At 38.6% G+C, this 14501-nt stretch overlaps 2 protein-coding genes across 2 annotated transcripts; both read left to right on the top strand.

Annotated features, from left to right (window-relative positions):
• Positions 1-1168: 1168 nt before the first annotated feature.
• On the top strand, positions 1169-7846 carry zmynd19 (zinc finger, MYND-type containing 19). Its single transcript, XM_059358508.1, has 6 exons — positions 1169-1390; positions 3212-3271; positions 3367-3473; positions 4262-4402; positions 4891-5071; positions 5224-7846. The coding sequence occupies exons 1-6, from the start codon at positions 1340-1342 to the stop codon at positions 5365-5367; spliced, it is 684 nt and encodes a 227-aa protein (XP_059214491.1). The 5' UTR covers positions 1169-1339; the 3' UTR covers positions 5368-7846.
• A 2654-nt stretch (positions 7847-10500) lies between these two features.
• On the top strand, positions 10501-14501 carry tmem141 (transmembrane protein 141). The gene is made up of 5 exons (XM_059358207.1): positions 10501-10674; positions 10851-10917; positions 12157-12240; positions 13344-13454; positions 14114-14501. The coding sequence occupies exons 1-5, from the start codon at positions 10621-10623 to the stop codon at positions 14173-14175; spliced, it is 378 nt and encodes a 125-aa protein (XP_059214190.1). The 5' UTR covers positions 10501-10620; the 3' UTR covers positions 14176-14501.

Here is a 14501-nt window from a genome sequence, read left to right as displayed (position 1 = left end):
GATCTACACATATTGTTGATGCAGAAATGTTGAATTTCAATAGCCAAAAAATATAATCACTAATTATGTAAAAAAAGAAAAATATTTAATCGTTTAATATAGGCTACAGTAACTAAAGTTTTGCCAAAAATGCACGCACACACGCACAGGTAACTTTATGTGATTACAGTTACAGATACACACACACACACACACACACGCACACGCACACACACACACAGAGGCAGGTAACTTTATGTGATTTTAGTTACACACACTCCTCCAGATACACATGCTTCACACACACACACACACACACATTTTGAGGTTGAAAGGGCATTGGTTGCTGTCTAAATAAATACTTGAAAAGGAATGCTTGTTGTAGGTGTGCTCCTTGTGTATAATATAGTATCATATAACATTACTAGTATTAATTGTTTTAAATCTCTGAAGAATCTCATCATAGTGTACACACACCGGCAGTAGCCCCTGTGGCCCTTTCAGAATTTCCCCAGAGGACATTTTCTAGTTTATCAGTGTTTTATTGTTGACACTCATATTGGTAACACTTTATTCTAAGGTGTCTACATAAGAGTGACATGAGCATGTCATAAACATGACATGGGATGTGTCATGAACATTAATGACACTTGAAGTAACATTAATGATCATGACACATCCCATGCCATGTTTCTGACAGGCTTGTGTGACTCTTATGTAGACACCTTCAAAATAAAGTGTTACCATATCTTGCTTAAGTCACAATGGCATGTTCAAAAAATTGCCTAAGTCATTTATTTCTCTTAAGTTATATAATTTACACAGTGTTATTACTATGCCAATAGCCATCCTTTGTTACATCCTTTTTGAGTGTTTCCTGCAAAACTTGAAAAAAATGAGTTAGGCGATTATTTTAACAGGGTGACGATGTGAACTATGGGGGAAATGCTTTAAGACCATTGGGATGATTTTCCCACCCTGCCATCAAACATTTCGCGCGAAAATGGCTGGAAGTGGTCACGAGAGTATAATGACGTAATAACTGAAAGAGGCGGGCGTTAAAAATACTCGCTTTCTATTGGGCAACGTGATCGGACGCTTCGTTCTAGCGTTAAGTTTGATTGGGCGGCGTTATTAGTGGCTCCGCCCCCCCGCAGCTCGCTCGGCTTTCCTGCGCCAGCAGCGGTGTGTCACCAAGGCTAGGCTGCTGCCGGAGAGACCCGGAGTCAGGGCGAACACCCAACCAGTTACACTGGCATCGCAGTGGGGGCTGAGGGGCTGCCCCGGCGAGTTTTAAACCCTGAACACCGCTTTGGTTGGATCCTACGCCCTCTCTCTGTCACCACCGCCCGTCCTCCTGATGTCGGACTTCAAGCTGGGGATCGTACGGCTCGGCCGTGTGGCCGGGAAGGTGAGCTGGATCCCAGGACTGCCATGTGCGGCCGGGGGAGGGCCCGCGGGGATCACAAAAGGCGATGGAAAATGGATTTCGCGGAGATGAGTCGGTGCTAGTCAACAGCTAGTATGGTTATCACCCTGCCGCCGATGCGGGAGTAGCACAGCTTTACAGATTTTAGCCGCATCTGAAGGGATTAGAGAAGCCGGCCGAGCCAGACTGGTTCTCTGTTCCTCCGCCGCCACCACAGTCTCGCTACGAAGCTAACGCTAACTAGCATGTAGCGGGTTAGCCGTTGGCTGGCGTTAAACGGTGAAATAGTGTCACTAAGGTAAACACAGTGATCCCAATTTTGTCGTTAGAGGTGACGGTTAGAAACGGAGAAGACTGTTGTTTTTACTTTTCGATGGTGGGCCGTATCATTTAACGGTACGGTTAGCAGTGCCACGCTAGCTGTGTTATTTGGATTACATGGTGAAGTGTCTGCTAATGAGGAAGCCATTGCCATGCTCCATCTACTCACTCTTTTGTGCAACGTGACAAAGCACTGGCAGGACAACACACTTCAACATATGTGGCCCAAAACCTGTTGTTTTTTTTGCGTGCTAAAGTCATGTAATTACCGCTCAACACCGAGGTGTTAAACTATGGCTGAAAGGTGGTCAAGAAACGCTCCTGGCTGGTGTCACAAGACACTCAGGACAACCGGTGCAGACCGTTTCTCTTTGAGCTGTGACTAATCAGTTGCCCACCTGCTGAGTGACAGACGTGCTCCTGAGCTCCAGTCAGCACTCACACAACTTATTTACATGTTGTCACCGCTGTTAAGATCTGCACAATAGTTTGGCAGTCGAGTCAAAGTGTCACATTACGTGTTTCGACCTTTTGGTGTGTGGACACCACCACCCTGTGCTGTGTTGTACCATGCTCAGTGTAACATGGGGCTACTGTGTTGGTATCTTGTCACGTGGATTTGTAAATCCCACCTCACGGAGCTCAGGTATCTCTTATGACCAACACCAGACTGTGTTGCTCCTTTTTATAAGTATACTGAATCTAAAGTCTAAGTGCTGTTTGTTTTAAAATAGAAAAGGTTTAGTTGGTCTAAAACGGATTGTTATGTTTATTTTCCTCTTGATGATGTTAACATCCAGGATGATTTGTTTGTGTTGTCACGTGCAGGGCAAATTCCCACGTAGAAGTTTGAACATCAACTTCTTATCATTTGTGACTGTTGTGTCCTCTGCAAACAAGAGTTTGTACAAGTTCAATTGTGCATAAATATACACAAAAGCCACATTTGGAACTGACACATTTTCCACGTTGGATTCACTTGGTAAATAAGATGCCATTCTGTCATGTAACTAAACTCTGTGTTCTGGGTAGCATTGCTATATAACACGTGGTGGTTCTGCAATACACAAGCATGCACACATCAAATTGTTTTATAAATCATCACTGATTTACTGGTTATTTTATACTTGGTATCAAATTATTTGAGTCTAACATGTTAACCTACTTGGGCTGCTCTTTGTGAATTGAAAAGTTGATACATTTAAATACATGTCATCTTTTATGAGCTTTATGGTTATGCTCTCACACTGCGTTTTCCCCACTTTGGGTTCCTTTTTAAAAGCTCCCAAAATTTTGGTTTTATCAATAGAATGGAATAGAATATCTTTATTTTCATTGTTGCATGTACAACAAAATTAAGTTAATTCTTGTCATTGCAAGTCAAGTTGGCATAGTGCTTAAAGCAGGCCTTGAAAACATGGCTACTATTGTAAGAGTTGTGGTTGTCAACATGAAAATATTTTCTCTGTTTTCTCATTTCAGACAAAATACACACTGATTGATGAGCAGGACATACCGCTTGTGGAAAACTATGCGTTTGAGGTAACCTATGACGATTCAACTACAGCTTGTTTTTATTTAAAGTATTGTTTTTCTGATAGTACTAGTGTTAAAATGTTACATAATTCTATTTCCAGGCACGCATGGAGGTAGATGCAGATGGCAATGGAGCTAAGATCTTTGCTTATGCTTTCGACATTGGCAAAGGCCGCTGGGCAGGAAGGCCTTTGCATGAGCTGCTCTGGTAAGTAATTTTTGCATTATATTAAGTCTGGAATAAGCTTTGTTGGAGCACTGGGGGTCAAGGCTCAGTGTAGGTGACTATTCTTATTGTGGAGGTGTATTGATGGAGTTCACTGATCATGTCAACCTAGATGTTCTGATTAGATACTCAGAGTTGCACCAGCTGCGTCTCTCTTGTTGTGAAATACTGACACTTTGGGTTGTTGGTTTAGCTTCGTTGTCTCCAGAATTGCATACTGCGCCTTAGGAAACCTAAATTTGTATTCCTAGCAGTACTCTCTGGTGTTCAGTAGGTGACCCTGCCCTCCAAACTAATTTTCCTGCTTGTGTCAGTAAAGCTTCAAATGATAAGGAACTCTGCTAGTACTGTTCATCTCTCTAGTGTGGAAATGACAGTTTATTAATATTGATATTTATATAACAGAATAGTATCTAGAGTGGCATTGTCCAGTCAACTAATAGACTAGTTGATCAACAGAAAAATAATCAACAAATAATTTGATAGTCCATTAATCGTCAATATATTTCTTCATGCAAAAATTATAGAATATGCTGGTTCCAACCTCAAATATGGAGATTTCCTGTTTTTATCTCGTCATATTAACCTGAATATATTTGGGCTTTGGACAGGCCAAACAGGACATTTAAAGACATCAAATTGGACTTGAAGTTTATGTTCTTGCACAATATCAATATTAATACAATATATGACTATCATGACAAAAAGTCTTTATTGTGTTCCTGCTAAGAGACGGTTGACTTATGATCTTGATGCTTGTCTTAACCCAGGGAGAAGCACAGAGGAGGCATTGCCCCCAGTTTTCAAGTCATCCACATCAACTCTGTCACGGTGGACAACCGGCTAGACAACCTGCGACTGGTGCCAGTGGGATGGAGCCCCAAGCCAGAGGAGATCTCCAGCAAACAGAGGTAGGACTACAGCTACAGTAGTGCTAAAGGCTGAATTATGAGTCTCTCACTGTGTAGGAACGCAGAGTACTACACAAGCCAGATGTTTTGTCTGAAGGCAAAGCCAGTCTGATTTATTGAGTCATTGTAGATTAATCTGGACCTGATAGCGAAGACTTGGAAAAAACAAAAGCAGATATAGACACAGACAAATTTACTTAACCAAAATGATTCTTAAGTCATTGAGATATATATATATATATATATATAGATAGATAGATAGATAGATAGATAGATAGATAGATAGATAGATAGATAGATAGATAGATAGATAGATAGATATATAGATATATATATATATATATATATAGATATATATATAGATATATATATATATATATATATATATATATATATAGATATATATATAGATATATATATAGATATAATGATGTTAAAAAAGTAACACATGGGTTAATGTGTCCTTCCATATTCTCCTACTCTTCCAGAGAGCAGTCTCTGTACTGGCTGGCAATCCAGCAGGTACCAGCCGACCCTGTGGAGGAACAGTATCTGGAGCTGAGCCGCACACGCTACTACAACGCTAACGGGGAGCTGGTGGAGGAAGAGGAGTGCTCCTGCACCTACTATGAGTGTCATTATCCTCCCTGTTCACTCATTGAGAGGAGGGTATGTATTTAGTTGTTATTTCAAAAAGGTTTCTCATTATAAAGACTTGCAAGATTTTTTGTTATTATCACATTCGTGTAAATGGGCTTTTAAAATTCATTAGACAAACCGGCCCAGAGCCAAACATGATCTTGTTCCTCGTCTCTCCACAGCTCCGGGAGTTCAACATCTGCGGTCGCTGCCAGGTGGCACGCTACTGTGGCTCCCAGTGCCAACAGAGGGACTGGCCCGCCCACAAGAAGCAGTGTCGCGAGCGCAAGCGGGTGCTGGCCCTAGAATCGGAGCCCGAGCGATGATCTGCCCTCATCCTCGCCTGGAAGAGGAGGAGGGAGAACAGGGGCGGGGGGATAGGGTTAGACTTGTGGGAGGGGAGCGGGGATGACGTGCAAAACGGGGGGAAATCGCTGACAAGAGACTAACGACAGAGGACAATGTTGGTTGCTTGATTGTTTGATGGATTCAGGGGGTAAGAAGATGGAGGAGGGGAATAAAGCAAAAAGACATCTGCCACTTCCCAGAACTGGTAACTCTCCATTGCTTGCTGGATGTTGGGGAAAGGTATTATTTTTGTTTTGTTTTTGTTTTGTTTTTTTCCATTATTTTTCTCGAGGAGGGAGACCCTCGAGCTCTACCTGCTGCTATGGTTTTGTATGTGAGGGGGAAAAAGTTATCTTGTTGATGAACTGGACAAGCTTCTTTGGACCACAAATATGGACAGTTGTCGTCATCCACTTTAGTTCCTCCACCCAGCCGCTGGGTGTGGTGACGTCTGTGCAAAACGGGGGACCCAGGGGCTGCAGTACCCGTCGTTCAGCTGGTACAATGGGACATGGACCTTTTCACTGTATTGCTCCCTCTCTGACCTCTGGTGCACACGGCTGCTGTCTTCATGGTCATCGACACCTTTAGCCGCCTCCCTGTCTGTCGTACTCCCCACGCAGCCAACCTCGACACACATCAGATAGATTTCACTGATTGAATCACACTACCAGTATTGAGTGTGGGAGTGTGTATGAATGTGTATGTATGTATGTATGTATGTATGTATGTATGTGTATCTGCTGCCAATATGTACTGAAGGACATTGAAATGGTCAACAAGGGTTACGGGCAGGGTTAATGTATGTCTTTTCTCTTCTTAAAGGGGCCATATTACCATTTTAAAATTAATATTTAATCATAAATTGGTGGGTTAGAATATTTTCACTGTTCTATAATAAAATAGCTGCCAGATAAAGGCTTTAATTTTTTTCTGGAAGTTCTCTTGACCCGTAAGTTATTTTACTTTTCTAACAATTTGATCGGTCTTCTGTTTCTTAAGACGAGGTACAAAGTTTTAAACACCTAAAGTAACTGGATGTATTCCATTTATACAAAAAAACAATCAGAGTTCTCCAGTTGCTATCTTAAAGCTGTTCCAGGTGGTATTGGTATTGGTTTTCACAATCTCACAAAAACAAAATATTAGTACGTTGATTACAGTATAAAGGTACTGTCACACATCCACTAAAGCAGCTGTGTTAAAGGCATTGTTTGCCATTTAAAGTTCACCAAAGTTGAACTCTGCGCCTTGTCCCTTTGCTCGCATAGAAAGAAGTGAACAGAAAATTCACACATGTGCGACCGTGCCCTTAGAAACTGTTTTCTTGTGATCACAAAATCTGTCAAACCTTTCTGATGATTATTTCAACCAAAGTCTACTCTGACCTGTAGTTTGGCACTCCTGTATCCACTGGTTCAAATCCCTCCAGTCAGTCATAGTTTGCTGGTTTTTAACAAACACATGTCTTTTCAACTGTATTTTTTGCACCTGCAGGGTTCTGGTTATGCGTGTGTTGGGGTCAGGGAGGGGGGTAGCGCTCAGTTTCTTGTGTGAAAGTTTGCTCTTTTTTTCTTTTTCTTTTTTTTTTGAAGAAATTCTATCAATGGAGCTATATTTATTTAAAACATTTGATTGTGAAACATGTTTTTGTCCTGGTGATATTTGAAGGCAAACGTTATATTAAAAAAGTGGACAATATGGGACCTTTTTTATGTCACATTTGTTTGGGCAGGGAGGGGGACTGAACATTTCAACCCCGTGACTTTAATAATATTTTTTTTTCTTTCCTTATCCTGAATGAGTGAGTCCTCCTCGGTGTTGCCCTTCCAGATTTTCCATGAAAACACTGCACACCATCATTGTCACTAAAAATCTTCCACGTGAGAGATGTCTTGGAGTGTAAAACTTGAATCCCCCCCCACCCCCCCCTTCACACCCCTTTGGTAAAATTTTATTTCTGGAAGAGTGGTTTTATAAACAGAACCATTTCCTTCTTTTGTTTCCTAAGACACAGCAGTCCAAGTGAAATTGTTCTGTGTCTACTTTATCCTCAATCGCCTGCCTTCCTTGTATTACCTACAATGCACACCTGCTTAATGTGTCCTCTTGTGTCTTAGGTGAGGAGTCCAGACACTTTAGTAAGCAGCATGTTATTCACAGATGAACATGCGACTTGTTGATTGTTCATTTTGTATGTGTGTTCAAACAGGTTTTCAACACTGCACTAAACATTTGGCTCCCATGTTAGCGTATTTGTCATAGATGGGTTGAAGGGAGGGTGTGATTTGGATTTGGAGTGTACAGATTGTGTCTGAAATATTTTTGTTTTGTAAGAATATAAACATTAATCACCTAGAAATAAAGAGCTACAATATGTGAATGGAGGTACAGTTGGGGGGGATAACTGACCGTTGCTTTTCCAATGTAAAATGATAATAAATAAAATGAACCTCATTTGTTGGAGTTGGCTTGTGGAGTTGAAGTGTGAATAATACATTTATTAGTATTATGAATATTTAATTGGTATATTTAATTTCATGAATGCCTGTACACCGGTTAAGAAGTTAATTTATGTCCGTTTACATTTATTTTTTGGCTTGTAGGTAAAGATTAGGTCACAGGAGCTGCTTTGTTATGTTGTGTAAGCATTTTATAGGTTTTTTATGTATTATTACGTAGTTGTAAGCAGTATTTTACGCATTTTTTTCATGTATTTTTTATTATGAAGTGTCTACACACATTGTTAGTTAAACTGCATTTTTTCAAAGTTCTTAAACCTTTTCCAAAGTCAAATTCAAGCACCTTTAAACTATTCAAGGTTCAATTTCAAGCTTTTCCAGCAACTTATAGCTGCAGTAAATTAAATATTTATATACAATACACAAAGTATACAATATTCTTCATTAGTTCACTAATTTATCACATTAAAGTGGAAAATGTATTTTTTCATTTAGTTTATCACAAATATTCAAGATTAATCCAAAGGGCCTATTGCTGAAATTATTAATACCGAATTCTGATGAATAGTGAATCAATCAGAAAACATTTTCATTTGAGATTAAATGTTTATGTCAGACAAACATTTGCTGCTTGGAGATTGTGTAAATTAAATATCTCAATTTATCTTAACTGGTGCATGTTTCACAATTTTCTGACATTTTTATCAAGTAAACAATCAAAAGAAGAACAGCAAATTTAATAATCATTACTTTTAGCGGTAGCTCTGCCCCCTCCTTGTATGTGAAGTGTTTTTACATCCTCTACCATTTTGTATGGATGTGGTTTAGACTAGAAGATGAAGATAAAGAGGTCATCTATGATATCTGCTGAAGGATTCTTGATATTCGATCTTCCACTCACACCACATTTAACAGGCTGCTCAGTGAGATCAGTTTCCTTCATCACTGCTCCCTCTGATGTGATGCTGAGAGGCATGTCGTCCTCAAACATGAATGCTGTTACTGCCATAAAGCTGATTTACCACCCAGTATGTGCTCTTAAAGTTGACCCCTCTTGTTTAAAAGACAGTGCTGCAGCAGTGTTAACCACTGAGATGACATTCATATTTTTTTTGGATCATTTGTTCATCTTTTAACCTTATAATGTGATATATTGCAACTAGCATGATAGAAAACGTGTTGACAGGGTCAACATTTTAAAACACACTAAACTTCAACTCTGTGGTCTTTATCACTTGTATCTCTGGAGTCTGACTTTTCTTTCTCTTGTAACAAGTAACAGATGTCTGGTAATTTAAGCCTCTGTGTTGTTACTTGTGTCTCAGCAGTAGTTGGATTCTCTCCATCTGCCTCTTTTTCTTCTTCGTCTTCTTACCGCTCATCTCCAGCCTTCAGCAGAACCCTTCAGGTCAGTGTGGTGTCAAAGTTCAACAGCGGGGTCAAGAGGTCAGCAGGCTGTGCTGTTGTGGCAGACCTGAGGTCACACATGGCATGTTACAGACACAAAGACCTGCAGGCTATGATGACTTGATTGAAATACCAACTCTCATGTGTGAATCTGTTACTGGCCCTTGAACCTAAAGGGACAGTTCACCCCAAATCTAAATATTTTCGCTCTTACCTGTAGTTCTATTTATCTGTATAGACTATTTCGATGTGAGTTTTAGAGTGTTTGAGATATCCAAGTAGATGGCACTCGGCTTGTGGTGCTCAAAGCTAAAATAATAAATAAATTATAAAATATTTGAAAAACTCAACAACAATGTATCTTTCTAGAAATCAGGTCCTCATTCCACTCAAAATATTCCACAGACCTTATGATGTGCAATTTTTTTTCAAGTAACGGTTCTAAAAATTATGTTCTCCCTTTACGTTTTATTTTTTTCACTGGAAACTTGGATTGGACATTTTGGTGTTAGCCACTGGTTTGCCGTGTTTAAAATGAACATATAAGTACCTTTAACTTTAAATCAAGACTTTAAATCTAGTCTTTAGGCTTATTTGAGGAGCCAAACTAGTCCCATGTTGTATATTAGAGACATTAATAACAAGGATTAATCTATTTAGGTGCACCATCTTGTATTCAAGCTGACACGAGACACAAAATTAATGTTCAAAACATTAAGGCAGAACATTATAGAAACACTCATATACTCTTTCAGGCCTAGCCACTCCCATGCCCGCTGACTCCCACAAAAATGCCAAAATAGATACAGTAAATAATTGTGCACATACCCACACAGAGATATATAGATATGTTTACATGCACCTACACATTAGATGATATGTTTTCTTAATTCTTCTCGAATTAGAAGAGCAGCATATCATGTTAATGTTAATTTCAGAATTAATGAATAGTACCATTTACTAATGTTTTAGGATTATTCAATTGTTTTTGTTGCTCCATTGTTATTGTTCTATTTATTTTTTGTGAAATGTTTTCACGAGTCATAATTGTGTGTGTTCTTAAAAAAAAAAATCAAATAGCACTTAAATCATGATCTCTCTTTTGGTGCATTAATGTGTGATAGTTTTGTGTTTTCGTTCCCTGCGCAAATCAACTTTTCACGGTGAGAAGCTGCAGTACCACCTCCTGTCCATCAGGTGCCGCTAGTGTTTCATACAAACAGCTGTTCCGCTGTTCTTCTCTATTTCTTGGGTTGCAGAACGGAAGTTTTATAACACTGGAGTTATGAACACAGTCAAAGCATGAGCTAATGTTATTTTCCATCTAATACTTTAGACTTCTGCTTCTAAACAGCCGACAAAATGGTCAACATCGGTCTCACCAAAGTGGACGATGCGCTGGCAGCGAAACACCCGGTGGGTTTTTAGTCCTTAACCTTTTCCCCTCATCTCTGCTGATCTCTGGACTGGAGGGCACTGACAGTCAATGAATTAGCTGCACATAGTGTTACTTTTGCAGTGTACTGTAAAAATGCATATAAATGTTTATATAGGGTTAAAGTGGTTGTTTGTTTTTTCGCTCTGTGTTTCAGGGTTTACAGAGTTACGCTGCCTGTCAGTCTCATGCCTTCATGAAGGGGACTGGGACTTTTATACTCGGTAAGGAAAATGTAATATTCCACACTATCAAATGCAGTGTATTTATATACTTTTAATCAATTGTGTCATCCCTGAATATCAGACATTTAAAAACAATGCAGTATATTGGATTATTACTACTTTAAAATCTCTCTGTTTCAGTGGTTTTAATTCAGTCCCTGAACTAATAATTCTATGATTATTAAGCTAAGTGTCTACGTGTCTGTAGATAAACACCAAATAAGAAGTTGACTTATGAAACTACAGGCAACAATATCATTTTGACCCGTCTATACCACAGGAGGGAGCTATATTCTGCAATTGTTTCCAGCATTAATAAAGCAGGATGTTTTCATTATATGGTACACACTGAACTCAGCACAGATTGATGACAGTTATGAATATAAGCTGTCTGTAAACAATGTATGACAATACACAAGACCACCAGTTCAATTAACAGCTTAGCTTGTATTACAATGAACATGATGAACTTCAGTGATCTGTGATTTGATACATTTTACATATTGTTTTTAAATGGATATTGACATATAAAGTATTTAGAGATTGAAAGAAAGACATTGATGAATACAAATCCATGTATTTTTGCCCATGTCACTGTTTATTGATGCTGTTAACCATCCCCATGGTCATTACTGCTCTTGGACACTGCCATTATCATCATAACCCTTGTTTCAATGCAGGGTTAATAAAAAAAAATCTGGAACTTAAAGTTTAGCAGTTATGCACAAAGGACTAAATGCACTGTGATAAGTGTTCCAAGCAAAATGCTTATTTTTTCTCTTTAAAAAAAGAATTTAAATAGTAATAAGTGAAATACATCCACAACAACATCCACCAATAAGATACATTTAGTATTACAAACAAAATACAGGTATATCTACTGGAGTATTAGGTGGGAGAACAGTGATATTTCTCTTTTATCCATGATTCAATATCTTTTATAAACACATTAAGCATTTGCAAAAATATACAGGATCTAAAAATAAGTGTATGCACAGATCACATGCAGGTGCAAGGTTATTGTAAATCAGAAAAGATAAAAAGAGTATGGCCAGCAAACTGACTACATTTTGATCTTTGTCAGATAAAACAGGCGAAAAAGTAAAAAAAAACAAAGAAAGAAAGAAAACTAGTTGTTACAAAGGACTTATGATGTTGTCTAAATAAAAAAAGTAACTCACAGAGTTTACCTGATTCAGTTGATGTGTCAATGAAATTTGTCATATGTTGCTTTTACAGGTGCTGGTGGTTTATTTGCCCTTCAGATGGCTCTTCAGAAGAAACTTCCTTATCCTCTTCAATGGAACCTGCTCATCTCAATAGGTGAGAAATAAAACACACAAGACTGTCTGGATACTCTCTGCTCTCTAATGCTACCTATACAAGACTTTGAAAAGATTTGGAAAGACTCCTGGAAGACTATCAGCTCACACCTGCTCACATCTAAAGACAAGTGTTTAGAGTTTTTTGTCCCAGCCTAGTCTCAGACTGAGATTCTACAAAGACTGTGAATCTTTCAGGGTCACTATTTACAAGACTACAACTAGATTCTTTTAGCATTTGTTACCTACCATGCAATTTTCCCCCATCATGCTCTAAGTAAAAACTTACAAAATGGTGGAGGAGAAGCTTTTGGCTCCAGCTGATCAAGTCTGTGCAGTGGTTTGTGTTGGAAAAAAAATTGATAAAAAGAAGAGAAGATGCCACAAAATGCCCCTCACAAAGCTGAAAAAAGGTTTCTGTTTTTCTGACATGAAAAGTTGACTATTTTACAGTAAAAATAGATATAAGGAAGAATGAAGGAAAGGAAAATTAAGAAATGAATTCATGATATACATTCATGCCCTATTGAATTATCATGTGTTTAATTGAATAGTTACATTTATCAGGTCTTTCAACTTTCATTTAGTTAATCATACATTGATTATCGATTATTTATTACTTGTTTATGTATAGGCCTACATTTATTTATACATTTTAACTGGGTCTCCCTACTGTTTACTAAGAAACAGCGCCCCCAAAATCCCACTTGTGGCCGTAAATATATGACATCACTATATTTTTATTTCGGACTGAGCTTACTAGCATTATTGTGATGTTGCTTTTTCCTGTCGGAGACATTTTACTGGCAGGCCTGGAACCGGGGACCTTTCCCCTGCTCATCTATTGGTTGTTGATTGTGTTACATCACTGCGACTTGCGATAATATCAAACACGTTTGATATGATCGCAGACCCAAGACTAGGAAAAGACTGATATGAAACAGCGCCGATTACTACCTTAAACTCAACGATGGAGATGACGGGAGGGCGCTGTGACTCCAGTAAAACAACTAGATTTACTAAAGACTTTGAATTTTTAGTGTGGGACTGTGAAAATCGTTTGGTTTAAGCCCAGCATAACTTTGCCTCTCTGTTCTCTCTCAGTGGCGGCGTCAGTAGGAAGTTATGCAGTGACTCGCTGGGAGACGCAGAAATGCTCAGACCTTTGGATATTGCTAGAAACAGGAAAAGTCCCGGACCGATCGCCACCGCAAGGTGAGTACAGTGTGTTGCTGCAGACCTGGTCGAAAGGTGGATGTGTTATACCCCACTCATACTGGGCATTCCTGATGAGGGAATGATTCAACACAAGCTAGCTCTATTTGCTGATGACATTTTGTTATTCATAGAACATCCCATGGATTATATCCCTGCACCTCTAATCAGGATATAAGATAAATACCAACGAATCGGAAGCAATGATGATAAGTGGCGAATGTTCCCAGCAATTAGATGAATTGGTATCAAACAGGTCCATACAATGGAAAATATGACTGCTATTTTACAGTTGAAAGTACCACTGTTCATAAGAAGATTGACCCCTGTCATTCTAAGCCTTAAGTTAGAATAATACTTTAAACATACTGTGTGATATGCAATGGTTTATCTACTCTGATTCTATGTAACCGTTATGTGGTGAGTTGGTAAGGTGACCTTTTTTATTTTTAACCTCTCATTGAGAGTTCTATGTGTGCGTCTTTGTGTTTGTATTGTATTGTAATGCTAAAATTGCCTGTAAAATTTTATATGGGTAATAAAGTAAAAAAAATGTGGATGTGTTTGTTGTAGAAACCTTCTTGTAAGATGATCTTTAAGTAAGACAAGCGACAGTGTTTATAGGAAATAAATGGATTTTTGTGCTCTGTGTCTTTCAGTGTCTGCACAGGATGGATCTAAAGGACCTGAGAAGACAAAATATGGTGATGTGATGGAATAAACAATAGTTTTAAACAACCATGTGTATCTACTGTATATAATTAAAGCTTTTCTGAATGTGTACTGTTACAGACACAAAGACCTGCAGGCTATGATGACTTGATTAAAATATAAATTATCGTGTTAATCCGTTTACTGGGTCTTTCAACCTAAAGGGACAGTTCACCCCAAATCTAAATACTTTCCCTCTTACCTGTAGTTATTTTTATCAGTATAGACTGTTTTGATGTGAGTTGTAGAGTGTTGGAGATGTCTAATTAGATGGCACTCACCTTGTGGTGCTCAAAGCTAAAATAAATAAAACAATTTGGAAAAACTCAACAACAA

The sequence above is a fragment of the Centropristis striata genome, chromosome 19 (assembly GCF_030273125.1).
Source record: "Centropristis striata isolate RG_2023a ecotype Rhode Island chromosome 19, C.striata_1.0, whole genome shotgun sequence".
NCBI classification, from domain to species: Eukaryota; Metazoa; Chordata; class Actinopteri; order Perciformes; family Serranidae; genus Centropristis; species Centropristis striata.
This window is presented reverse-complemented; position numbering and strand designations above follow the sequence as displayed.

Excerpts from the sequence above, each read along its gene's own strand:
- zmynd19 (XM_059358508.1), top strand. The coding sequence starts at position 1,340 with ATGTCGGACTTCAAGCTGGGGATCGTACGGCTCGGCCGTGTGGCCGGG. Across the intron at positions 1,391-3,211 it reads TCGGCCGTGTGGCCGGGAAG|ACAAAATACACACTGATTGA; the intron begins GTGAGCTGGATC and ends TTCTCATTTCAG. Across the intron at positions 3,474-4,261 it reads CCTTTGCATGAGCTGCTCTG|GGAGAAGCACAGAGGAGGCA; the intron begins GTAAGTAATTTT and ends GTCTTAACCCAG.
- tmem141 (XM_059358207.1), top strand. The coding sequence starts at position 10,621 with ATGGTCAACATCGGTCTCACCAAAGTGGACGATGCGCTGGCAGCGAAA. Across the intron at positions 10,675-10,850 it reads CGCTGGCAGCGAAACACCCG|GGTTTACAGAGTTACGCTGC; the intron begins GTGGGTTTTTAG and ends TCTGTGTTTCAG. Across the intron at positions 13,455-14,113 it reads GGACCGATCGCCACCGCAAG|TGTCTGCACAGGATGGATCT; the intron begins GTGAGTACAGTG and ends TGTGTCTTTCAG.